Source organism: Drosophila obscura, unplaced genomic scaffold, assembly GCF_018151105.1.
Source record: "Drosophila obscura isolate BZ-5 IFL unplaced genomic scaffold, ASM1815110v1 contig_1, whole genome shotgun sequence".
In the NCBI taxonomy this organism is placed as follows: Eukaryota; Metazoa; Arthropoda; class Insecta; order Diptera; family Drosophilidae; genus Drosophila; species Drosophila obscura.
Genome location: NW_024542679.1, coordinates 11,425,611 through 11,451,209, shown reverse-complemented (window position 1 = coordinate 11,451,209; position 25,599 = coordinate 11,425,611). Strand labels below are relative to the sequence as shown.

Sequence of the window (25,599 nt, the reverse complement as noted above, 5' to 3'; positions counted from 1 at the left end):
CCCCGACGGGCCACTCAAGTGACACTGCATTCAATTTGTAACCTTAGAGAAGACACCTCTTACACAGCAAGAGCCCAACAACCCACTCCCAAGCCCCACCTCACTCCCATCCCCATCCATTTTCAGTTTTTCAATCAACCTCTGAATCTGCAACTGCAACTCTCTGCCTCTGTCCGTGCTTACAGGTCATCACAACTGCCCCAGCGGCTTCGATGAATCGGAGGAGGAATGCGGCACAGCCCGTAAGCTGCTGGAGTTGCCTGGCGGCGTCTTTGCGGCCCTGGGATGCATCGCTGCCGCTTTGACCGCATGCCTAATCTTCTGCATGTTCGGACTGATGCGAAAGCGGAAAAAGAGTGTCGTGCAGAAGGGCGGCGGCGTTGGTGGCGTTGGAGGCGTGGGCGTGGGCATTGGCTTCATGAATGGCGCCAGCAATGGGAATGTATCGGCCGCCAGCATTGGCACCCTCAAAAAGGACTTCAAGAAGGAGGCCCTCTTCATCGATCCAGCCTCCTGACACGGCCACCAGCCGGTCGAGTACATACATGTGGATCGGGAGACCACCGTGTGATATGTTGCCGCCGGCTGTGGCATGCCCTACGACGAGAACCTGGAGCTGGGAATGGAGATAGCCTGACGTAGCGATCAGCAGGGTTCCCTTGACACAGTTCAGGGTCTGGCCTGGAGATTTTAAAGCTATTGCGAATGTTGGATGAAGGTATATGAATGGCGGGGAAGCATGAACACTATATAAAACTAAATTGTAAGTCAATACAACCTTTTCTAAACGCTTCTGGGAGTAACCAATCGAGTGGGAATATACGAGTGCATGGTGCATAGTCATGGGGACAGTCGATCAGCCGATTGATCTTTTTTTATAGAATTTGTTTTATTCTGTGTGTTGTTTTTGTTTGAGACTAGTACTACCGAGCTGTATATATTTTGCAGATATTTTATTTGGTTGGGACAGAAGTCAAGATTTGGGCAAGATTTCAGTGGATTTTGTAAAAATTAGGGACAGTGATATTCAAATCTATGGGAAAGCAATCCAAGTTTATTTTATTGTAATACAAAGAAAGAATTTCAGAGACTTTTTCATGACGTAACCAGTTTTATTGCGGAAACTATTTAATATATTAAGACTTTTACATAATTTCCTCAATATTAAACAAACAGCTTGAAACCTAGATAAAGATAAATTTTGTTTATTAAACGTGATTCCCTCTTCTTGACTTCACAAATTATCGGTTAATTTGAGTTATATTTTTTTAATTCATTCAACATTTAATTTCGTAGGACTACATGCATCAACAAATCCAAAAAGCAAGAAAAAAAAAACTATTGTAAATTAGGTACCTTTAATACAGTTAGTTCGGATAGACAGCAAATAATTCGGGGGCAAATACTCGTAGTAGACGAAGTATTTACCATATAGCACATAGCACCCATTAAAAGGAAGTTAAGTAAGCAAATACATTTAGGAACTAAATGCAAAAAGATCAGAAACTACAATGAAATTGTATAGAAAAGAGCAACTCAAAGAGCAGATCCCTAAGCGTATACTCTATAGGGCCGCTCTGGCAATAACTTCTAAGGAACTATGATAAAAGAGAGAGATAGCAGCATTTGGAGGAGAAAGATTAGACAGTTAGGGAGGAAGTCTCGACAGTGTTGTGATCCAAGGCATGCACATACTGAACTATGTTTAAACACAACCAAATCGCGGCATTTACATGGTACTACACGCTCATGATTCGATTAACAATACATGTATAGGGTATTAGCTAGTATATACTTAGTAGTCGTCTATGAGGAAGGGCAGCACTTTTGGGTTTTTAATCGTAAAGCACAGCACACAAAACACTTCTCACACACAAATAGAGCAGAAAACATCACTTAGTGGTTTATTATACATGCATAAAAATACAATCGTATGAGAAATAAAATTGTTATTAACGATTAATGTAGAACTCGAAAACCAGAGAAATGTTCACTTCTTCAACTTAATCAAGAGAACTGCCAGAATATTCTATAAGAAAATGCAAAAACCAATTCGAATATTTATGTAAATATATTTATCAGGCAATTATTTTCAGGATCAAGCTCTTATTTTTAATTTCCCAAATGTTTGTAGCTGCAATAAATCATATTTCTAACTTAACAAGTAAAAAGAATATAATAAAAATAAAGCAAAAACAGAAATTGTATGCAAGCCCTAGCATTTAAGCCATGGCATGGCCCATAACCCATTTAAACAATCAAACTTTTGGCAGTTGATAGGATTAAGAAAACACCAAAAAGAAACAAAAAAAACCAAACAAAAAAAAAAAGGACAAAAGTACTTTATTTTATAGACACTAAAACTAGGTAAATGCAAGAAAAGAAAAAAATATTAATACCTTCGGTGGTCTGCAATGAGAATTTAAAAAATGCAACAGCCCCTGCCATATGCAGACAAAATCCATTAAAATTGCAACTTCCATAAAACATACATATATAATTTAGTCGGCATTGAAAAACGGAAAAAGAGAAAATATATACACGAATTAAATCAAATATTTTCAGTTGCATTTTTCGATAGCAAATAACCTAAATATTTATAGCCGAAAAAGGGAAGAAGAAATATTAAAGAAAAAGAAAAACGATAGAACGATGCGCACTTTTTACAATTTTATGGAAAATAAAGAATTATTATTTCCCAAAACACAGACACAAGCAAACATACATATAGGATATTTTACACATACATTTGTACTATAAGAGAAAAAATAATAATGAAATATACGATATACATAAACGAGTATATGCATAGATAAAATGGCAAGATAAAATGCCAAAATAAGTAGCTTTAAGAGCAGCGCCCAAGCTGTTACTATATCCTTGGCCACCATCGTCGTCACACACATCATCTCAATCATCAGTTCGGGGTTCAGTTCCTTCTCTCAATCAAACCAAACTATGAAAATTTCTGTGCCAACTGTGTTTAAAGTAGAAAAATTCGAAGATAAAATATGACAGCGGATTAAAAAACACTACATGTAATTTATTTGAAATGTTCGAAAATAAAGTGGAGAAAATATGGCGGAGAGAATGACGGCGGAGGAAATGGAAAAATGTGTGAGATGGTAAATAATAATAAAAATACAGACAGCTGTGTAAATAGTCGAAACGCGTACAGTCTACGCATATTTAATTTAAAAAAAAAAAACACAAAACTAAATAAATAGATAAACAAAAAAGGCAAATGGAAAGAGCAGAGAGCTCTCTCGAAATTTATTTTCTTCGATTCTCTCTTTTTTTTTGGTCACATATTTTCCTCAGTTTGCAGAGGTTCGATTTATAGAGTAAAGTAAGTTTCACTTGTATGATAAATAAAACTAAACCAAACATTTATATAGGGATATTATACGTATATGAAAAGGAAAACCCTAAAATAATGACGCACTGAATCAAATAGATGAAACGAGTATTTAAAAACCATGACAATTAAAACAAAAGAGAACTTTAAACAAAAACGAAATTAAAAAAAAAAAATACACCACCTGACTTTATTTATGGCTCGAAATTTAAGTGCGAGGCTGCGCCATGTTCCGGGCCGGGTTCCGGTGTGACGCTTGGGGGGAAAACCGTAAGCCAAAACTACGACAAACTCAAATCGTGCCACAAATAGCTGGCAGCCAAGTAGGCCACAGATTTTGATTGCCCGCATCCGGGGCAAGTGGACATCCCGTAACCTCGACATCCTGCACATCGAACAAAATGGTGTTAAAGCCAAAGCCGCTCTATGCTGCTCCTATACTCCTGTACTGGATGCTGGACTCTGGACACTGAAAGCCTTGGGGCATGGGTTCTTTGCTCTGGTATGGCTCGATTTGGGGGTGGGGTTGAATTGGTTTCTCCCATAACCCGCATAAAACATAAGCCACCAAGCGGCATGTTGTGTGCTCTGCACAGAGTGTATGCACTCTCCTCCTGCACCTTTTGACCTCTCTCTTACTCGGTCTCTCGGTGCTGTGACTCTGTTTATTGCCGCTAGGTGTGTTGCCGGCCACTGGACCTGGTCGAAATAGCGTTGATAAGCGACAAAAACACGGGACCATGTCAACGAGGCGGGCAGAAAGAGTTGCCACGAATTGCTTTCAAAAGTAGAAAAGTTTAAGCACAAAAAGTGCAGAGAAAGTAAAACAAGAAAGGATATTGCTGAACAGTCTGGACTCCCACGATCCAGGGAAAGTAGTTTTTTTGCCTATCTGACCTTTTTTACTCGAGATATAGCGCCACCCTATATCTTGGTTAAACATCCACCAAACTGGGCGTGGCATGCCAATCGATATCCATTTTTCGGTACTACATATCCCGGCACTAACATTTCGTGCCTTCGGTACTTTCCTATCCACCCTCGATGTACACACACGCATACCTCCCCCACACACATGCACACACATATGGGCATATTTGTATTCGTATTTGCACCTAGGGCCAATTGAAGTTGTTTACAATCGAGTTGGCAGCTCAGCAAAACTGCCACACGCAGGGGCCAGTTCTGTTCCCCACACAATCCCGCTTTCAACAACGAAAAGCAACAATACTCGTACGACAACAACCAGCACTTGGCAGCAGAAACAAAACATGAAAGATACCAGACCAGCAGCAGCAACAACAACCAGAAGAACACAACGAAACTTTAGTACCCGTTGATGGACCTCGCACCACAAACTGTCATCAGGGCATCTCTCTCCAGCGCCAACTATCTGGGGTTAGGCAATAGAAGTGTGGTCACAAATCCCAATTAATTTGTCCAAATCATCGCTGCAACTGGCCACTGGAATTCTTCTTTATGCAAATGACTTATCAATCTGATCGGCCATATCTTTCTCCACTCATTTCTCTTTCCTTCTTGGTGCTAATTACAGAAACTTTCAATTATTACCATACATATACTCGTTTATTATAGCCAGTTGCCGGTAGCTGTTTTTTGCATTTCGTTTTATTTTTGTTATTTAACTTTTTCATTAGTTTTATGTTGACGCTGGCACTTTTTGGTTTTTTGCCTTTGTTATCGAGAAATTTACACGAATTTTCAGCTTGTTGAAAAAATCGCAAAAAATATATAGTCTAAACAATCAGCTTTTTTGTTGCCGAACAAAAGTGTGGATATAGGCAGATAGTTGTGGGTCTGGCACAGCCGACAGACGCCATTTGGTGGAGAAGTCGCGATACAGTCAGCTGCGTAAGTATATGTTTTAAGTGTAACTTTTATTTGATTTTTAATTTAATTTTAAATGGAATTCATTCGTTTTTAATCATATAAAGTATAGCTTTCATAGAATTTCAAGTTACACCACACAGTTCAGCAAGTCGGTCAGCATACTCTTACCGCCCACTGTTGCCACCAAGTGCCTCTAAGCCAATGAGGGTCAATGAGCTTTGCGGACAGCAAGTGCGGAGGCTAAGAGAACAGAGCTTCTATAGAAATTTCCAAACTAACTCTGCGAAAAATTATACAAGAATCCAGAATAATACTGGCAGGCAAATTAATAATGAAGAAGGCCAAAAGAATCGAGAAGAATCTGTAAATTATGCACGAACGCCAAAAACTAATCGATGGAAATTACGAAACCGGGAAGGTCAGCTTTTCGGCCGCCCATTATAATAATTATCAGGGGCGGGGGAGAAGTTCAAAGGTAAACCTGTTCCTCAAGTAACAAAAATTAGCTAGAAATGTTCTAAGTATCTGCCAACGTGGTGGAGGTCCCATAGTATTGGGTATTTTTTTTCTTTTTTGGGCAAAAGAATATTGAGGTTGGCCAACTGTTTCAACAGGTTGTACATTGGGCACCGGAGGATATTTGAACAGTTGGCTGAACTATATTCCCCAGCGATAGAGAACACACAGTGTTTCAATATGAGCGACCTAAATAAATATGCCCAAGTAGATTAATGTCAGACGACTGGTAATATAAAAATGTTACCACAAACAAATGGACCACAGTCACGTCCCATAATATTCAGCTCGGCTTGGGCCAAAGAGACGACAACAGAGCGAAAGAGAGCAAACGAAAGATCTGCCCAAGAGAGTAAGCCGCAAAAGAAAATGGTAAAAGCAACACACAACAACAATGAACGGTAAAAACGTAAGCGCTAAGCGGCCGACGCTCGTGCGCCGTCGCTGTCGACTCAAAGTTGGCCAAAAAGGCGGCCAAGTGCCCCAAGGAACATTCAGTTAAGCCGCGAACGTTGTGAGCTCCAGACGTCTGTGTCTCTCTCGTAGCTCTGCTAACACTTGGAGCCGCTTGCCCCAAAAATTAAATATTTACCACTGTGAAGTGCTGGCCGAAAGTTCTCTCTCAGACAAACATATCTATCGATAGAGAGAATCTTGGAAGATCACCAGTGATCTATCTAACGCGTGTGTGTCTATCTTATTGCGAGTGTATTTCGTTGAATGTCTTTGGGCGCCGATCGTTCGTACAAAATGAAGCTGCGCGATGTGGAAAATGCCTTCAAATATCGCCGTATACCGTATCCCAAGCGGTAAGTGATCCAAGCGAGAGATATCTTTCTTTCTCTCTTTCTTTCTTTACACCCCAGAATCTAAAGTTTATTTGAAAGAGGAAATGCAATTGAGTTCCAGTTTTCAGTTTAATTGAAAACCGGTCATAATTGCCTATTGAATGAATCGAGTACTACGTTGCTGGATGGATTGCTGGATGGTGGCTTGGCTGAATGACTGCTTCGTACATGAAGATGAAGTCTTGAAAGAGATCCGAGTTTTGCTCTCGTTTAACTTTCCGTTTTCGCAGCTGCCATTTTGGTCAGCTAAAAGTGAAAGACATTTCAGGGTCAGCGGAGTTAGATATACTCGTACTCGTCTATATAATTGAAGTAAAACTTAAGTTGATCTAGGAAAAAAAAACTTAAACTTTTTCGTGAAATTTTAAGTGCTCCAGCAGCAGCAGCATAGTAATTGCAGATATTTCTATTAATCTAGCCGCTGCTGCTGCTTTTTTTATTTCAATCTTTGCTCTACTTTAAATGCTACAATCTTTATACATTTTCGTGGTGCTGTTTTTTATTCAATTCTTCTCATAACTCATTTGCTGTAGCACCTTGGGGCCGGCACACAAAGATGAAAAGAAACCCCAAAAGAAAAAGAAGGAAAAACAAAAAAAAACTCAACTCAACTTCAACTATTTCAAGTAGCCAAAAGACCAGAGCCGTCTCCCCCTCTTGGCTCACATTTTTTACTGTTTGTTCTGGCCTTTTACAGAACTCAGCTAACGTCAGTTCTGTTAAGTTCGGATCGGCTTGTGGCCCGTTGGACTGACTGACTGACTGACTGACTGTCCGCTCATTAGCTGATGGTCGACGGACGCCCCGGCAGTTTTGACCATTCAGAGGTGTTTGGGCCACAGATCTGAGCCACTGCGTCCGTCATTGTGCAATGTTTGTGTGGCCCAAAATAGCGAAACTGTTGCAACGAGTGCGTCGAGATGTAAACTAATGATACGCTGAATATACACATGATATGGGCTAATTGGCTTTGGGGAAAAAATTTTCAAAAAGGGTGTGAGAATTTGGCTTTCATTAACTTCAACCTAAATGGAGTCCATCTAAATGTGAGCGCATGGGAATAAACTTTTCTGCCTAGACAAAAGTCTTTAACAAAATTATGAAGTGAGCATGGGAAAATTTAATTAATTCTCTCTTATCACATCCATGCACATATGCACATTCCGCATGGATTTTCACTCGATTATTTAAAGAACAAATTATTACAATAGTTAATATATGAATTACTGGCATTAATTAAATGTCTGATTTATGGGCAAACATTTGCTTTGTGTACTTAATTCACGCAGTTGCATTAATTTCACGCTCACTTTGACAATTCGCTTCTGCCTGCAACTCTCAGTGCTCAGTCAGTCCTTGGTCCGTTGGTCAGTCGCTCAATCAGTCTGGCAGTCAGTCAATCAATCAACTGATGGGTAAACAATTATTTTTTGCTACTGGGAAAAGAACATGTTTTTTTTTTATAATTGGTACTGCAATTTAGCGAAAAGACAATCTTATTGTTTGTGGAAACAAAATTGTGCAAATATTTAAATATTGATATGTGATTTTCCCAAGGGGAAAAACAACATTGGTGCATGTAGCTGTAGTCGTTATTTACACAACTCTTTTGTGCATTTACCAATTGATATTAATTAATTTCATTAATTGGTTGGGCTTAAATAACTGCCGGACAGATGTTGGGCAGGCAGCTTCATTAACACGCGATACACGCTATAAATCGAGTTCAAAGCACTTGAAGCAGGAAAAGTATTTTAAAAGTCAATAATTATTGACCGTCAAATTGTCAGAATCTAATATGATTATGACATATGCTTTACTTTCGCATGAATTAGCATAAATTATATTTTTGCCAATTTATTTTCGCTATGGATTAGGGCTTACCTCATAGCCGTCTTACTTTTATTTTCATTGCAACTTGGATCGTGACTGAAATTATTTAGAACCGACGAACGTCACAAAAGTGGGTCACAGAGAAATAGAGAGAGCTCTCTCTCTCTCTCTCCAAGCCGGGCTTGCAGAGAAAACAAGAGAGTTTGTTTGTGGGTTGCTCTTCATACTCTCTTTTAAATATTTTTTCTTTCTTTCTCTGAGCACTTGGATCGACTGCCACAATCAGCTACAGACATGCACTCACTAACACATACTCATACACTCGCAGAAACATTCACACACTTGTAATTGCATCCATGCGATTTGTTGTACATATTTTATTTCGCATTTTGTTTGATTTTATTCGTGTTGTTGCTAGCACATATGTATGTACACATTTATGTACATATGTTTCTTGTACGCTTTTCACGCTGCTGGCGAGCAATGGGAAAGCTAATTATTTCAGCAGGAGTACGCCATGTGGGTGGCGAATTACTGCAGAAGAAAATTGAAAAGTCTGTCTCTCACCGCGAAGCAATCAACGCTTTTGTTCATCAATTTGCCACAGGTCGTGTATTTTTCAAGAATAGTGGGAGATGCCCAAAGTTCAGCCACATGCTGCAAAGTGAGAGTCGCACTGCTGTTACCCTATATTGCTGTTGGTGCTGTGGCTGCATGGGACGGCTTTCAAACACAACGAGAGCTAACGAGAGATTATCTATAGTGAGAGAGAGTGGCAACCAAACAATAGGCAAAATGGAATTAAAGTATTTATTTCTACTAAACAATATGTGTACATCTAGAGCAACAAAGGGCAGCCCGCACTTTAAATAATTTTTGCTGAATTTTCACACCTAACCCGCATGATCGGTAGTGAAACTCCCTTTCCGCTCTCACCGTAGCTCCCTATATGTACCATTTCCAAATTTCGCACGCAACTTTTGGCAAGTGAAAGCCCACAAAATGTTTACATGCTTTATACATATGTATATGTGTATTTATGTAGTACATCATAACAATTTATGACCGCAGCCGTTTAGCACCTCTTGGACCAGATGACTAACAGCTTTAGCCGGCCCAGACCAATTCCACTTGCAATTCCAACCAAACGCCCACGGCCAAACAGAGTTACTCGTAGTCTATAACTATATGACCGTTATTAGTGGATCATAAAACAGACAACTTTGGTTATGCCTGTGTGGACTCCAAAAACAACGCCCCCTCCCAGAGACAGCCGGCCTTATTTTGTGGTGTCCCCAACGGGGCAGACATTATGTAAAACGGTCAAATGTCGACCTGGGACAAAATACAGCGAAAAATTCGCATTATTTTAAGCATAGTATAGAGTTTATAAGAAAGGCAAAAGCTGATTAACACAATCATGTGAAAAATGTGCAACACTTTTTGGGCTAAAAATAAAACAAGTGAAAAACTACACTTCCACAGAGACGCAGACGAAGACAGATGGAAATTATGTATATAGCTTTCACTTTACGTACAGATATGGGCTCTGGAGCGAAATGGGCGTGGCGAGTAATGCGTAACAGCCCCGACAACGATGATGATGCATTTTTTTTCCTTTGGCCAGTTACAAATTTGTCGAACCAAAAGTGCAAATTGCTCGACAAAAGGTGAAGCTGACAGTGGAAGCTGACGAATGTGGAACCAGATCATACAGTTGGGTTCAAAGTCGTTGACAAAATTCGTTTCAAGTGGAGTAATCATAAAGCAACTCAAGGTTGTATGGTGTAGGAAAATACTAAATGGAAGGGCCATTGAAATATTCAAGTTCAATGCAAAAGGGCTCTTGAAATAAAATCAAATTTATTATCACGAAATTTCACTTCGAATGTTGCTGCGACTGGGTCAATTCGCACCTCAATGAGGCAGACTCACATATTCGCCTTAACTGCAGTCGTAAATATTAGTTGCACACATTTGCATGTCTTACACAGAAACTATTGAAACGAAAATTAGATTCTTCACTTAACTAATATCTAAAAAATATCGTAATATTTCGCGTAATATTTGGTGTGTTCAGGCACTTAAAGTGTTACCCAACCGGTCTTTAAATTTGGAGAGTAAACTTCTGTCTTCAGATGAATATTTAAGACACTTCTTTTCCCCATTCTCATTTCCTGTTTCCCCTTTGATGTGTGTAGATATTATCCATGCTAATTAATCTTTTTGCTGTCATAATGGGCCCTCGTCTTCTTGCTTACAGTCCACACAATGTATGTCTTTTTGCACTTCCTAACCAAACTACAGACTTTCATCTAAAAAGATCTTTATGCAACATTGTACGCACACACACACCAGACAAAACACTCTGCGCAAAAAAAAACAAAAACAAAGAAAAAGAAGACACAGCTTTTCCATTTTTCGTTTTTCCCGAAACATTTCAAGATGTTTGTCTGCTGTTTTTCGTACTTTCTCATAAAATTTGATTGTTTTTGATCAAATATGCATGCAAAATACTATAAATAAGAAAGAAGACGAACGACGACAAAAAAAACAAAAAAAGAAGCACAAATTACGTTTTGCTCGTTTGTTCGAGTACGGGTACGGCTACGGATATAAATGTTTGCGAGTGTTTTTTAAAGTTTTTCCAAATGCAGACGAAAGCAAATTTAAATTTAATTTCTTCTCTGCCGCTCTCTCACACATAGCGAAAGTGTGGCTTCCCTGGGTAGGCTCCCACCGGGGCTTCTCTTGCCTTCAGTATGTAAATCACTTTTACAACAACTGCCGGAGATTTATGGGCGCTGGCTACTTAGGCGAGCAGAATATCTGATGTCGCTGAGACCGCGGAGCGGCGCTTGGGACATGTCTGGGATGCTGAAATAACGCCAGGTGGGTGGCAGTGGCATTAGAAGTGCGTCCCATTGTTAGGTGAAAGCATATCTCATATCAATTGGTCTACAATTATCACTGCGAATCTTTGATGGAATTATCTTTTCACTTTTTTGTTTGCCATCCGAGCATTCAGTGGTCGGGGTTTTGATGGGTTTTATTCAATGTTTGCTTACCAACCAAACTTCCACTCCGTTTCGCAGTTCCACTCCCTTGCACTTGAGATGCCAAAAACCGGAGCTCAAACACCATAAAAGGCCTTTTCATCAAGTCGGAAAAAGACACAGTCTTAGAGAAGCCGTTCAAACTAGAAAATACTGCAATAAACCAGTTTGATATTTAGTCTTTGAGTTGGCAAATATTGGCCAAGACCGAAACAAATGCACTTTCAAATGCAGGCAGGCAAGCAGGCAGGCAGCCCAAAGCCCAAAGCCGAGTAGTCGTGCCAATGCCGACTACGCCTCGGACAGATACTTACAGATACTCGTACATGGATCTAGAGTCGTCTAGAAACCGACCCCCAACAATGGACCGGGCCGAAATTGAAATTGTAACAAAATGCTCACGACAAATATGCGGTTTCTGTCTGCCTGGCTTACAAGTTTTTCCTCATTTTTCCCCCAGTATCTCTGCCACTGTCGCTGCCTATGCCTATGCCACTGCCACTTTTTCTGTGGCGCCTTTGGCTGTGCCACTCCAAAGCTGCTGCCTCATGACGTAATGACCACATGAACCAGGCCCGACCAAGTCATGTGCCGCCGCTGTCGCAGAGGCAGAGAGCTGTTAACTCTTTTGGGGCCCAACCGCAACGGAAAAGCGGTCCACAGCTCGAGGAGGATCCCGACGAGCCTTACTATAATTAAATTCTGTTTTAATTGCACTCACTGCGGGCTTTTGATTGCCATCGGCATGACAAGTATGCGAGGTACACAAAATACAAATCTGAAGTGAATTTGCTTAGAGTGGACATTCCAGATTTGAATGGGTACCCGATTAGACAGATTATAGGCCAAAAATAATACTTAAAAGCTTAAATGTTTTTGGAGATGCTAACTTAACCCAATAATATCTTGGGCAATCCTCAAGCTACTTAGCTTCCACTGCCAATCAACCATTTGACAATCTCCTCTTTCAACTGATTTCTATATCCATGACAAGTACTGGTACAATCATCTCATTTACTTTGGGCTCCATTAAAGCATGGATTTGATTGCCTGAAAAAGAGTTAGCCATGCCATGTCGAATCCATTGTAGTAGCGCTGTAAAAGAAAGTAAATTCGATCAAGCTGCTCCCTAATGAACACCCCCAAGTAGCAGGCGATGCCACGCCTCCACGCCTCACATCCCAGCCCTGGTACATTTACTTGAAGTTTTTGGTGAAAGGAGGAGGTTGGCAAATCAAAATTGATTTTAATGATGCCCTCGCCCCAGCGTCGTATCGGTTATCGACATGTTCAAACATCATGTTCGTAAATCATAAATCTTCCTATCATCTCTTTTTGTTGCCAGCAGCGCCGAAATTGCATTAATGGGGGGATTGGGGGGAGGGTTGGATTTATCGGGGGCTAGGGGAAGTTTATGCCCCACGTGCTGTGCTTGGGGCATATTAGGGCCAAAATTTCAACTCCGATGAGGAATGACTGTCAGGTGCGGGTAACGTGTCGAAGATGCCCGCTCGCTCAGCGCCCACTGAGTTGGGTGGCCACCAGCTGTGCGTGGACTTTCGGCTGCAACTGTTTTAGAGTCTTGAACAAATGTTTGGACATTAGGTGGAGCTCTGGTCTGGTGGCAGGTGCAGCCTGGCGGATCTATCTGTGTGTGTGTTACGTACCCCCAATGAATTGCCTTTCACTAAACAAAAGCCAATAAGAGACTACAACGTTGCCAGTTGAGTCTGAGCCTGAGCCTGAGTCTGAGTCTTTGTCGAGTATTTGCTTGGCTAACATATAATCTTGCGTTTGTCTGTTTGCCCATTGCATTTTGATGGGTCCGATAATGGCAGCTTTAACATAATCCCCCCCCCTTCTTCGTGTCTCGTATCTTTTTAATTAACCAAAGCCAAAGAGGAGCTTAAATATGTTTTCGAGGGGATTTTTTTGTTTGTAATAGATTGGATACAAGCGAGATTTCCATGTACTGAAAAAGATTTCAGGCCAATCTATTAATTTGACCTAAGCTCAGACTGTAAAAAAATATTCTTTATAAATATTTCAAAGAGTTGGCTGCGAGGGAAAAAGTTTCCTCCACATCTTCGGATCAGAGCACAGCCATATCGCACTTGAAACAACTTTTGCTGGGTTGGAAACTTTTCTTATGTACTCATACTCGCAGATATCTCCCACATCCTTTCGCCATTCCATCCACCCTCATTCACCAATTAACATAAATGCAATGGCAAATATAGGAAAAGCAAAAAAGAGCACAAAAAAAGAAAGAAACCTGCAAAGGAAATTGAATTGCTTAATTAATTTAAGCAAACATTTTCGAAAACAAGCTGAGACACACTCCGCTCGCTCTGCTCGCACACAAAGAGAGAGAAGAAAGACAAATAAAATTGAAAATAAAATTTAATTTTAATGCAGCTTTAGTCCCGTTTAGTCTGCGAAGATGTCCCACAGGATGCATGCTCAGTATATTTTTTTGTACTCTTTGAAGCAAGTTTTCCCTCAGTCGCCGGTTAAACGAGTTGCCGACGAACTCCGAGACTCCGATGGCGACCTACTTTGGAGACTAAGACTGAGACTGGGGCTCTGGCTGAGACTGGGACTGAGACTGGGTCTTGTGACTGTGCCAGTGCCTGTACCAGTGACTGTGCCTGTGCCTGGGCGGTGGCAGCAACAGCAGCAGTGGCAGCTTCTGTCGTGGCGCCACTTTCTTTGGCGTCCAGTTGACTGGTTGACACCAATTTGAATAGCAAGTTTCGGTCTTGCAGTCATCCGCCTGATACATTTTGCTCCGCTCTTTTTTACATCACCCAACCGATTGGGTTTGTCATGTGAAAGTCAGGGAGTGATACAAATACTTGATACATGGGATGCCCACCCCATAGGTGGGCTCAACCAGATGGGATAATAGCTAGAGAGAGAGAGAGAGATCTCCTCCTGAGGTAATTTCGGTTTACGCAAATTGGCAAGTGACTTGCGGCCAAGGAGATTGCAGTCTTGCTGCAGATAGAGGAGATTCTTTCCCGGGGTTAAATTAAGCTGAAACTTATTTGCGAATATTCAAAGATTTCTTTGAGGACATGTCAGCGACATCTGCGCGTATTCTTATCAAATTATATCTTACTTAAAGTGCTCCTCTGTGCAGAACCCTTGGTATTGACTTATTCCCAGTTTGCCAGTTTGTCTGCATTGCAAATTAATCTTTATAATCCCTCTGTCAATATCAATTTTCCAACGCGCAAGCCCTTAACAAAGACTTCCTTCAGGTAAAAACAACAATGCAATGTTCAGTTCTCTGAAGGAGTTCAAACTTCCAACCCAAGACACAATCCTGCTGGTCGTCCCCTAGGAGCACCACCACCATCAGCACCTGCCTCCCGCTCTCTGTTTCTTTGGAGTCCATGCAGGCGTTAAATGAGAAGCGTTTGACAACGAAGATGTAGCCTCCAGCTTACAGAGCTCCTCCCAGGTCCTGGTCCTGGTCTTGCTATACAGCTTCTTCTTCTTGTTTAGCGCGCTGCTGTGATCAGAAATTAGTGCGCCAAGTTGCTTGGCCTCTGAACCCGCCCGCCCACAGCACAGCCCAGCACACACACGTGCAGACTCGCAGATACACGCACACACTCAGAGTTACACTCTCACAGATACAGAGCAGGGCAAAAATTAATTGCAATGCCGCAAATGACAGCGTCAAGTAGTAAAAGTAAGCACCGAACCGAGCAGACGGAAGGAAAGAGGCAGACCGAGCCCAAGTCGAAGGAGCAGAAGTTGAAGGCTGAATTTTTGGTGGCAAGCAACCGGATGTGGGCTGCTGTATTGGGGGGCGTGTCACGTGCGCCAGTTGCAACAAGGAAGAGCTCGTTAAAGGAAACGACAACGATGGCGACAACAGCAACAACCAGCAGCTGCAGCAGCATACCAGCATACCAACAACAACCATCTCGAGTTCTTCTCTTCTGTTGTTGAGTGCGTAAATTTTGTTGGTTGTTCCTGTTGTTGTGGACACAAAATGTTATTAACATTCGCTGCAAGCTGCACGTTCTGGCACCCAGTCAAATAAGGAAGGGCAGAAAGATAGACTGAGATATACAGACACAGATAGAGTTAACCTCACAGAAAGCTACAGAGAGAGAGAGAGAGAGAGACAGACAGAGAGGAAAAAGCATCCTTTTAGCGAAATGTGAGACTTAAAGCTTTTCCTTCCACTCTTTGCCACATTTTATAGGTCTTGTTTCTTGGCAGAACAAAGTATTTTGTGGCTGACCCTGAATGTAATCAACGAATGGAATCTTACTAAGAATTATGACTTTACCTTTGAGAATAAGTGAAAGATATGCAGACCACAAATGGCACAAAAAATTATCAAAACTGCCAATCTTCATAATCTTCAATACAATCCACACAATAAACAGAAATCCAGCATCATTACGATGCTATTTGGAGCTCTTCCCGCAGCGCTACAAGCTCCTGATCTCATTGCCCATTATCGCAATTAAAATTATAAACCTTCGCAGTGAAATCGGTTGCCATAAGAGTTAATTGTTTACAATTTGACCCACAAAAGCCATTTGGCACACCACACCACACACCACACAAAATCCAGGGCTATTCCACACATCAGCAACTCGGGCTGATTTATGGCCATGAGATATGAGATTCGTTAATTGTCGTGGAGCGATGACAACCAACCAGCACAAAAACCATCTCTCTGCACAGAACTCTAGCCCCTTAGCAAAACAAATGACAATTGGAGTGTGTTAATAGACTGACAGACAACATGTTGCAGGCAGCAGGCAGCATGCAACATCTACAACCACAATCTGAATGCCCCGAAAAACAAAAAAAGGTGAAGGGAAAAGCAAGGCTTAATGAATTTGCATTTACATTTTCTGCCACAAGTTGCCCCTAAAACGCCACTTCCACAGAACTCCACTCCATGCCACACATCCACAAAATGTGTTGTGTACTTAGGACTTTTATGTGCAACCTGGAGGCAGATATGCTCGTGGGTAGTCGTGAAAAGCCAGCACGTAGATTTTACAACTTAATTACAAGTCGCGTTAATCCAAGCCAAATGAAGCTTCACCTCACTTGTTCACTCCACATATGACATACACACACGGAATGCGAATGCGAATGGGCATGGGTACAGGGCACAGGAAGGCAAATATAGTTGGGAGAATGGAACATGGAACATGTTATCCCAAAGTGGGTTAGATGACCTTCTAATTGTATGGTTTTTGCCAAGCAGTTTTGGATTGTCAGTGAAGAAGTTTCTCCTTCCTGCAATAAATGTAAAACAATTCGAGCAAGAGAAACAGATTTATTGCCAAATCAAATTCAAATACGAGTGTGCATTAAAGATGCATTTGGTTTTAGTGCATGCCAGTTTATAGCTTACATAAATCAACTAATAAAAATCCTTGAGACGCATGGCATGTACATCAAAAAGAAATGGCTTGTAAAATAAATCATTATTTTAATTTGACAAGAAGAAGGCAAAGATCAGGTCACAATTCTCTTTTCACTTGCTCCCAAGCGAAACCACAAAATTATTCAATAAAACTCTCAGATATTTCTCTCTAATATTTCTGCTACTTTTCGACGCTACTCTCCATTGAAATTTTTACAATTATTTGTTTTTGCGGCAAGACAAAATTGGCAAAACAAAAGAGCAAAATTGTCTTTGGCTTTTGATAATGATGATGGCGATAATGATGTTGTTGGCCAAGATTGACACTTTTATTCAACGACCATGACTGTGACTCTGACTTGGCCGCAGCTACAGCAACAGCTACGGATACAGCTCCATTTGCAAATACATATGTATCTGCAGCTGTGAGTGTTTTCTGTATCTGCATCTGTGTGGCTGCATAAAGCGAGGAGAGGAAAAAAACAATTTGTCGCAGGGGGACACTGATTCTCAGCGGAGCGTTGCAGTTGCACGTTCCCTGAAAATGCCGCACAATTTGCAATTGAAAGTTGAGTTGCTTTTTGTTTTCTGAACAGTGAGAGAAACACAAAACAACAACAAGAAAACTAAGCCAAGTATTGATCGAATCGGACTTTCCCAGCCAAAAGATGATGACCGGTGCGGACAAGAGTTCTTCTTTGCTTTTATTTCACTCTTTTTTTATGGGATCACGTTCTATAAGAAACGTGAAATATTTCCAACAAGCCGGCTGATGGATAGACGAATGTCATGAACAATCAGAGATGGAGAAACAGATTCAAAAAGAGAGAGAGGGAGATGGAGAGGGAGATGGAGAGGGAGATGGAGAGATGCATGCTTGACTAGCCAGCTGGCACGCTCGGTCCTGCACAGTCAAGTCCGTGCGTGTTAAATGCTACTTTAAGCAGACGATATACGACCTATCCTATCCCATCCAACGATATTGCTGATTGCTTTGAATGCAAAGGCGTGAAAAGCCTCACATTCCCCAGGTCTGTTGAGGCCACTGCTCGACAGCATCTCTAACGCTACCATAGATACATACTCGTAGTCTCTCTCTCTCTCTGTTGGCTGTGTTTAACAGATTTGTTTAATTATCATTATTTTTACTCATTTTTTTTTTGGTACGGTACGCTTGAACTGGTAAAGTCATTAACTTGTATTTTGACCATGCAAGCCAAATATTATATTACACTTGAGCGTGTTGGCCGGCTGTTCGTACAGCAAAGAAATTTAATATAATTTATAATAATTTCGGACAATTCACCGTTCGGTTAATGGTTATTTTTACGTACATACTCGTACTATATGTATGTGGATTTTTTTTTTTGCTGAACTGAACGCATTCAGACTAGAGCAAATGCGTGGATAACATGAAAATTTTGTATGGTGATGTTTTTTCTTTATTGGGAAAATATGTAAAAGCAGAACAAGCATGCAACCAGATAATAGAATGGCCTTAATCAACCTTTTTAGTTAATGCTTTCCGATTGCTTTAAACGCACGTCTTTAAAGTTAATGAAGCGCTTGTGAACATACCACAAATTATGCTCTAATCGTTTATACCAAAATGTACATTCCGAAAACCTTATATAAACTACATTAAAACCTCTTTAAAAATGAACCGCAAATGTAGCCAAAAATTGCATTAAAGTCCAAACAAATTTGCTGGACCTTCCACTCTCTATTTAAACAATGTTAAAAGCGACTTTTTGGTTGGGGCTGGGCAGCCACATTATTTTTTGTTATTTCCTTTGCTTATTTACTTAAAATTTATAACAATTACTTTACCACAATAACAGCGCAGTGCGTCGCGGCAACAGTGAAATGAGAAAAACGGTTTTTTGATGAGTTTTTAAACGCTGACAGAGTCTTGTTATTAGAGCAAACAAACCACAAAAAAATAATAGAAATGAACAACAGCAAATGCAACAACAACGAAACCAAAAAAAAAAAAAAATGGTAAAATGTAGTTCAAAAAATGGCATAACATTTTTGAAATTAAAATAAACACAGTTCCAATCTCCAGCCAAGCCATTGGATATTGTTATTATAACCTCATTAGCATAGGGAGGATATGTTGTTTTCGAGCAGAGGCTTGCCATGCCTCAAAAGGAAGCATTTCTCCGACTCTGTGGTATACATTATTGATAATATGATCTGACGCGCTTAAATATATCATAAAGGTGTCATCGTACACAAGAGCATCTTAAACTTGGTCTGGCCCAACCATCCACTTGCTACTTCTGTTGCTGTGCCTTCAATTAAGTCATATGACTGACTGTGGGGGCTCCATGCAGCATAAACTTGTTATTGCTAGCGCTACTTATACAATACAATACAATATTTGCCGCCCACTGTCTTCTGCATCCCTCCACCCGCCCACCTTAAGTATCTGGATATATAGATGGGTACGTGCAAAAACAAAACCAAAAACCGAACCGAAAACCGAACACTGAAAACTCTAAAGAAAAACAATTGCATAAAAAATTCACATGGCTCGAATCGCATCGCGGGTCTCGTCGTACGCTGAGATTATACAACTTTCTAATCAAAACATAACTTTATTATTTCTGTGTTTGCTTTGGTCGTATTTACCCATACTACTCGTATTTTCTGTGCCGTCACTAAATTCAATTGCTCAATTGGCTTAATCAGCCGCAACTAAAAACTCAAATAATAGTTTCCATTTTCCTTGCTTATATTTTTTTGTGGCTCTCTTTGGGACTTGACACAGCGTTTCCGGTACGCACTTTCAGAGCGGACTCTGTGCCGCCCATAAGTGGGTCAGAGGCAAAGTAAACCCTGAAATTATTGAGAGAAGCACGTAGAACGTTTTAATTACAATTGGCCTAGTTTTGCTACGAGTCGAGCCGTGTTGAGATTTTAACCGTACGTCTGTTGCGGTAGCCGATGGATATCTACGCCATTGCAGCCTGCTATCAGATTAGAGTTAATAGTTTAATTGAAAGGCGAGTCGAGTACTGTCCGCAACGAATTCGAGGGAATTGTTCAGTGAGTTGCTGGCCAAGCCCTTCAAAGATGTGATGAAATGTGAACAGGGCTATTTCATTTGGTTCCCACCACTTTACTTAAACCCAAGCCAATTACTGTAGCAATTGAATCCTTCCAGGGGCCACCATTCTCATCGAAGCTGCAGCCACTTTTTGCAGTGAAGTTTTGAAAGTATTATTAATTCTACTTATCGTACTTATTGTTCCCTTCACTGCCGCTGTCAATTCATTCCCATTGCAGCATCTACAACTTTTCTTTGCACGCACAGCTGTAATCTCAGGAAAACTCAACTCCATCACATGACCCCAAATGTACCCTTTTCTTTCGGCTAGGCCTAACGGAACCCCCCAAAGGCGACCTCATTGCACCTCTCTATGCGCCTCTCAAACGATTTTCATGCGACCTTACACAACCCAAAAAACACACAGCGGAAGGCCTCATTAACTGACCTTAGTTGACAATTTCAAATGGGCACCCGGAGCCGGACCAACGAAAATTGTCTAATGAAGTGCCCACGAAATCCGAGTCCGAGACAAGCGAAAAAGGCTTCCTAAAAACTGTACGAAAAAAATGGCCACGGCTAAAAGTTTGTTGAACTTTAGCAACGCCGCAAAAATGCGGTGGAAAAAAATCAATTTCTTTGCATATTAAATCAGGCAACTCATTGTGTGTGACCCGGGGCCAAACTAGTTATAAAAAAAGATCTTCCGCCACGCCAGGCAAAGACTTTGGGTTGGTTATGTCATGGGTTGCCATTGCCTCATGAGCCCCAGCCAGGCGAAGCGATTCTGAACAAAATGCTAATGATAGAAAAGAGAGAATATTTCTACAAAGTCAGGGGCAGAATTTCATGTTCCGCGATCCCATGATTCCATTTTTATCTGCGATTCATGCGAGTTCTTTCAACTTGTTTATCCACTTCTAATGCCGCAGCCGGGAGGGCAAATCTATGACGAGTTCAAACACCTTTCGAAATCTGTCTAATGCGTGTATATTGATTGCAGGAGGGGGGACTGCCGGAGTGGGGTCCCATCCAAAAATAAGACTGATTGCGAAAGAAATCTTCATGTCTCGAACAATTTGTTGCGCCTGCTCACTGCTCGAAGTATGACTTGGAGTTGGAGCTGGAGTTGGAGTTGGAGCTGGAATTGAAGTTGCTTCATTGTATATCACTGAAGTACATTCCGTTTTGTCGTTTTTTTTTTTTTTTTTTTCTTATGGATTGCTCATTTTGCAATCTTCATTTCTAATGCCACGAAACTGGCTGCAATTTTGTTGGCCGCATGCCGTTTTACTATTTGATTAGCTGGAAAATTTGCCATCGTTTAATTAAATTATGTCTGCAGTCGGTAGTAGTTGGTGCCTACGTATGGGCATCCAAATGACACTGAGCGGAAATGGCGAGCAATTTGCATGCAACGTCAGGCTGTTTTATGTCGTTTCCATCTCTTTTCCCCCCACTATTGGTATATTTATCTCTAACTCTGAACTCAAGTGAAAGGTGCGGCCTGTTGGCTAGTGTAACATGTTTTGCGGAGAGAATGGAGGTCTTGGACATTGAACTCGTTGCGATTCTAATGTGATTCCTCGATGGAAAGCACAGTTTGTAGCAGAGCTTGAAGCGTAGTAATAAATATGGTTTACAGATGCATGAAATCTACAGTTATGGAGAGGATAGATGGGCAAATAACTGTGTACAGAAACGCAGAATTTGTGCTTACTTTTAAGTCAAGGAATCATTTCAAGATCTTTGAGGTTTCTCTTTAATATTCCTCCTGATCTCTGGCACGCACATTTCAATCATCTTGACAACGTAGCAGCTAGAATTATATATAGCCTGACATCAACTACGCCCCTGTTGAAGGCAATCCACCAGCCATTACTCCCACGATCCCCCAACGTCTAACCACGCCTACACACAACCAACAAACCCACCCACAAAGGGAAATGGAACTCGTATCGCGTACAGATACGCATATATAGTACATATATTCGCATAGGAGAAGCGGAAAAAAATCGCGCTAACGAACCGAGTATGGTTCGAGGTCCCTGGTCCTGAGTCCCTAATGGCCTGCACATGTGCTACGTGGCAGCAAACGAACTGCAATCGGACCGAAATCCAACACCCCTAACACCAACACCGCTAACCCACCCGAAGAGTCGCCCAAATCCATGTGTGGAGCCAGCCAAATGTCCAAAAGAAATCGACGCAGTCACGTAAAATTATTTTAATAATCACATAACTTTCGGCATTTACACGCCTGGCAACCCGATGGGAGTAGAACCGAGAACCGAGTCCAGAGAACCAAACAAAATGTCAATAAATTCCGTGCTATTTGCAAAGCAAACAAAAAAAAAAAAACCCAAAAAGAAAAGCAAAGTTTGTAAATGCAGAAGACGAGGCCCAAGTTTTGGTGGCAACAGCGCTTAAGTGGGATTTGCAGGCCACTTTAGTGTCAACTTTAACAATAAGTTGGCCGAAAAAAAAAGCGGGCGCATAAATGCGAATCATCAGGGCCGACGAGAGACATTCACATGCACATAAGCCACAAACTTTTGGCGTCAACTGTGGGCTAATGAAATGAAGCCTCCCACAAAGCAAAAAAAAAATACCCAACTCTAGTTAAGAAGTTGAGCCAAGTCCACACAGCAGGTGACCATCACCAACGCCCAGCGAAAGCGCCCTGGTGACTGTTTCAGCTAACAATCTGTGTAGCTGTATGGGCAAGAGATACATTTCATGAAAGTCAAACCAGCTGCGAGGTCTGGGATTTTCCTTAGACACAGTCTATGTCAACAGTCCACAGTCCCTGTCTCCATCTCCAACTCCGACGCCAGTGCAGTCATTTGAAATAAATTACTCTGTGCACCTGATGACAAACTAAACAAGACCCGAACCAAACCGAACCAAGAAGACTGTGGGGGGAGCACTGTCCTGCTCGTATTTGTGTTCCCTTCCATGGCCGCATTTATTGTCATTATTATTTTGATACCGTTTTTTTTAAGGCCGTCCCGTCCGACAAGACTTCTGTTATATCTGGCCCGTAGATTTATGCCAACAAAAGCGAACAATAAAAAAATATTTATTCACATTTTAATTTTTTTTTTTTGTATTTGTTGCTTTTAATTTTGTTTCTTTCTTCTGCATTTTTGCCGCTGTCCGGCTGGAGGTCTAGCTCGAGTTGGAGCTGTTGCAGAGCGGACAACGGACAACAGACAGGGGACAGCGGACAGCGGACTGTGAACTGCGGACACCGGACAGCTGCATTAAAAAAGTTGCCAAGGAAAACAGTTTGCATTGCAATTTTTACTTGGTTTTATTTTTCATTTTTTCTTTTGGTTCTTTCTTTTATTTGATTTTTTTTAGTTCTCTTTTTCCATCGTTTTGTTTTCTTTCTATTTCTTTGTGCTTATTTCGCTTTGTTTTGTTATCAACGTTGAGCAAATATATAAATAGAAAAAGTCCAAAAAGTTTTTAAAAAATAAAAAATAGATATAAACATACAGAAATAGTGACCAGGCAGGACAGGGCGAAATGCGGGTTCCACAAAAGGTTGTCCGGTCTGTTGCAACTCTGTTAAGCCCTCCCGTGTGGCAGGCAAGTGGGTCATTGTTGCACGAGTAAGAGCACGAGTGTGGGGCATGGCTTACCGACTCCAGGCCACAAGTAATGCCAAATTTGAATGCTAGGGACTCAATCACATACAAATATTCAGGGAAACAGAGACTGGAAGATGTGCAGAAAGGCAGAGAGCTTGAGTTTATAGTTTATATTCTATAACTGCAAGCCTTTTGGCTTCTTTACCGCTAAAATGCCCCAATCCTAGGACTGTACCGCATTCATAACAGGTAAAAACTCCTGCAGGTCCCAACTCTTGGAGCTGGAACCACCCCAAAAAAAAAAACACCCATCCCGCATTGTTTTGTTAATTTCTTTTATAATTTGTGCAGTCTCTCTCCCGGTTCTGATGCATTTCTTGTGTACCCTCACCGATTTTTGCTTTGTTTCATTTTGTTTTCTTCTGGCTTTTCAGAACTTAATTAAATGTTGTCACAGCGCACACTTTGTAGTCGTCTCCATCTCCATCTCCATCTCCGTCCCAGTGCCTGTCCTTGTCCCTTTACCTCTCCCTCTCCCTCTTGCTCACCCTGTTCCTATCCGAAGGGCAAAAACGTTTGTGTCCATTTTGTTCATGTTGCTGTGTGTGACAGAAATTCGAAGTGTAAATGAAATAATAGCTGCTAAAAACCAATTTGGCGTAAATTATAAAAGCTTAATGGCCATTATAAATAGAATCTCTGTTACCACACCAGTCTGCGTTACATCCCCCCTAACTTCGGGAGGGGGGGCTGCCATTTCATCTTTGACTAACAATTTGTGCCCTTCTATTGCAGATCCGTGGAATTGATTGCCCTGCTGGCCATATCGTGCACCTTCTTCCTATTTATGCACACCAACAAGCTGAACAGCCGTCTCAAGGAGATGGAGGTGAAGCTGCAGCCGTCCGAGTTCTCCGCCCTCGGCCTGACCGGCAATCACGTCAGCGGCCACGATGCGGGCAGTAAGTAACCCCACAGATACATATCTAACGCATCACCCATCGCATCCCACAACGAGCCCAAGGCTGAATTGTGGGCCAAATTTCGCGCTCGATTGCATTTCGCGTTGCGTATCAGATAAGGCATCAATTGTGTACAGGAAGTATGGCAAAGAAAAATCATGGAGGGGCCTCGAAAAAGGTTCGACTAGAAGATGTTCTACTGAAACAGTTGTCCTAGAGGAATTACTAGGAGAATTTCCACCATTAACTCATAATAATAGTTGTATAAAACCCTTAAAAATAAGGGTCTATAGCACTTTTAGCTAGCTACAAAATATAACCAGCATTTAAATAATATATTTACACATTGTGTACTGCCTAATATACCCCACCAGGCGGACCCATAAGGTGGTAAAGCATTCAAACATCGGCTACGCCCAATTGATTTTTAATTACTACATTGACCCATGGACCTCAGACCCACAAATGGCAAAAAGAACAACTACAGTGGGACCTTTGTTAATATTTTTTCGCACTGGCTCTGGCCATAAATTAGTTGATCGTTTTAAGCTAAATTAGTGCGCATTGCTTTATGCATGAATAAATTGTAGAATATTTTACGGAAGGACACACCAAAATAGAATATCCCCTTCATGCAATAATCGGATTTTGTGTGCTGTGGGATAGCACTAATAAACTCTCAAATTAATATCAACACAATATGTATATGAATATACATATGTACATATGTATATTGTCGGTATGCATTCATAGATAATCGTAGTTGGTGGTACAAATATGTGCGGCATGCATTTTAATTACAATATGCATGTGTTTACATAGTTGATACCTTTTCTTTTTTATTTGTGAATATTTTAGTGCATTAATAAATTATTTGGGACACACAGGTGTGCTATTCACAGCCTCCCAGGGGAAGCATTCCTTTTTTTTGGAGTGAATTTAACCTTTTGACATTGCGCTAAGCGGAATTTTGTTTTGTGGCCGTAATGAATAATGCAGCATATTGATTATAATATTATTAATTCAATTAGTAAAAAGCACAAGAGGGAAATATGTGGATTCATTTCGTATGGCATAATCTTTTTCTGTGGTTATTCTGTGAAAATAT

The 25,599-nt window shown here is 41.0% G+C and overlaps 3 protein-coding genes across 5 annotated transcripts in view; 2 read left to right on the top strand and 1 right to left on the bottom strand.

Annotated features, from left to right (window-relative positions):
* Positions 1 to 3,823, top strand: part of LOC111078773 — a 58,856-nt gene extending 55,033 nt beyond the window's left edge. Inside the window, exon 14 of the mRNA XM_041593477.1 lies at positions 186 to 3,823. Within this exon, the coding sequence (XP_041449411.1) occupies positions 186 to 517 (332 nt within the window). The 3' untranslated portion in view covers positions 518 to 3,823. The remainder of the gene's footprint in view (positions 1 to 185) is intronic.
* The window catches only part of LOC111078768 (deoxynucleoside triphosphate triphosphohydrolase SAMHD1 homolog), a 77,320-nt gene that overhangs the window by 25,375 nt on the left and 26,346 nt on the right, over positions 1 to 25,599 (bottom strand). The gene's annotated exons all lie outside the window — the stretch shown is intronic.
* LOC111078767 (heparan sulfate 2-O-sulfotransferase pipe-like) overlaps positions 5,893 to 25,599 on the top strand; it is a 38,201-nt gene continuing 18,494 nt past the window's right edge. Inside the window, exons 1-2 of one of the 3 annotated variants that reach the window (XM_022373617.2) lie at positions 5,893 to 6,534; positions 24,325 to 24,491. In XM_022373617.2, coding sequence (XP_022229309.2) covers positions 6,446 to 6,534; positions 24,325 to 24,491 — 256 coding nt within the window. In that variant the 5' untranslated portion in view covers positions 5,893 to 6,445. The remainder of the gene's footprint in view (positions 6,535 to 24,324; positions 24,492 to 25,599) is intronic. The other 2 variants (XM_022373616.2, XM_022373615.2) reach the window with 2 other exon arrangements.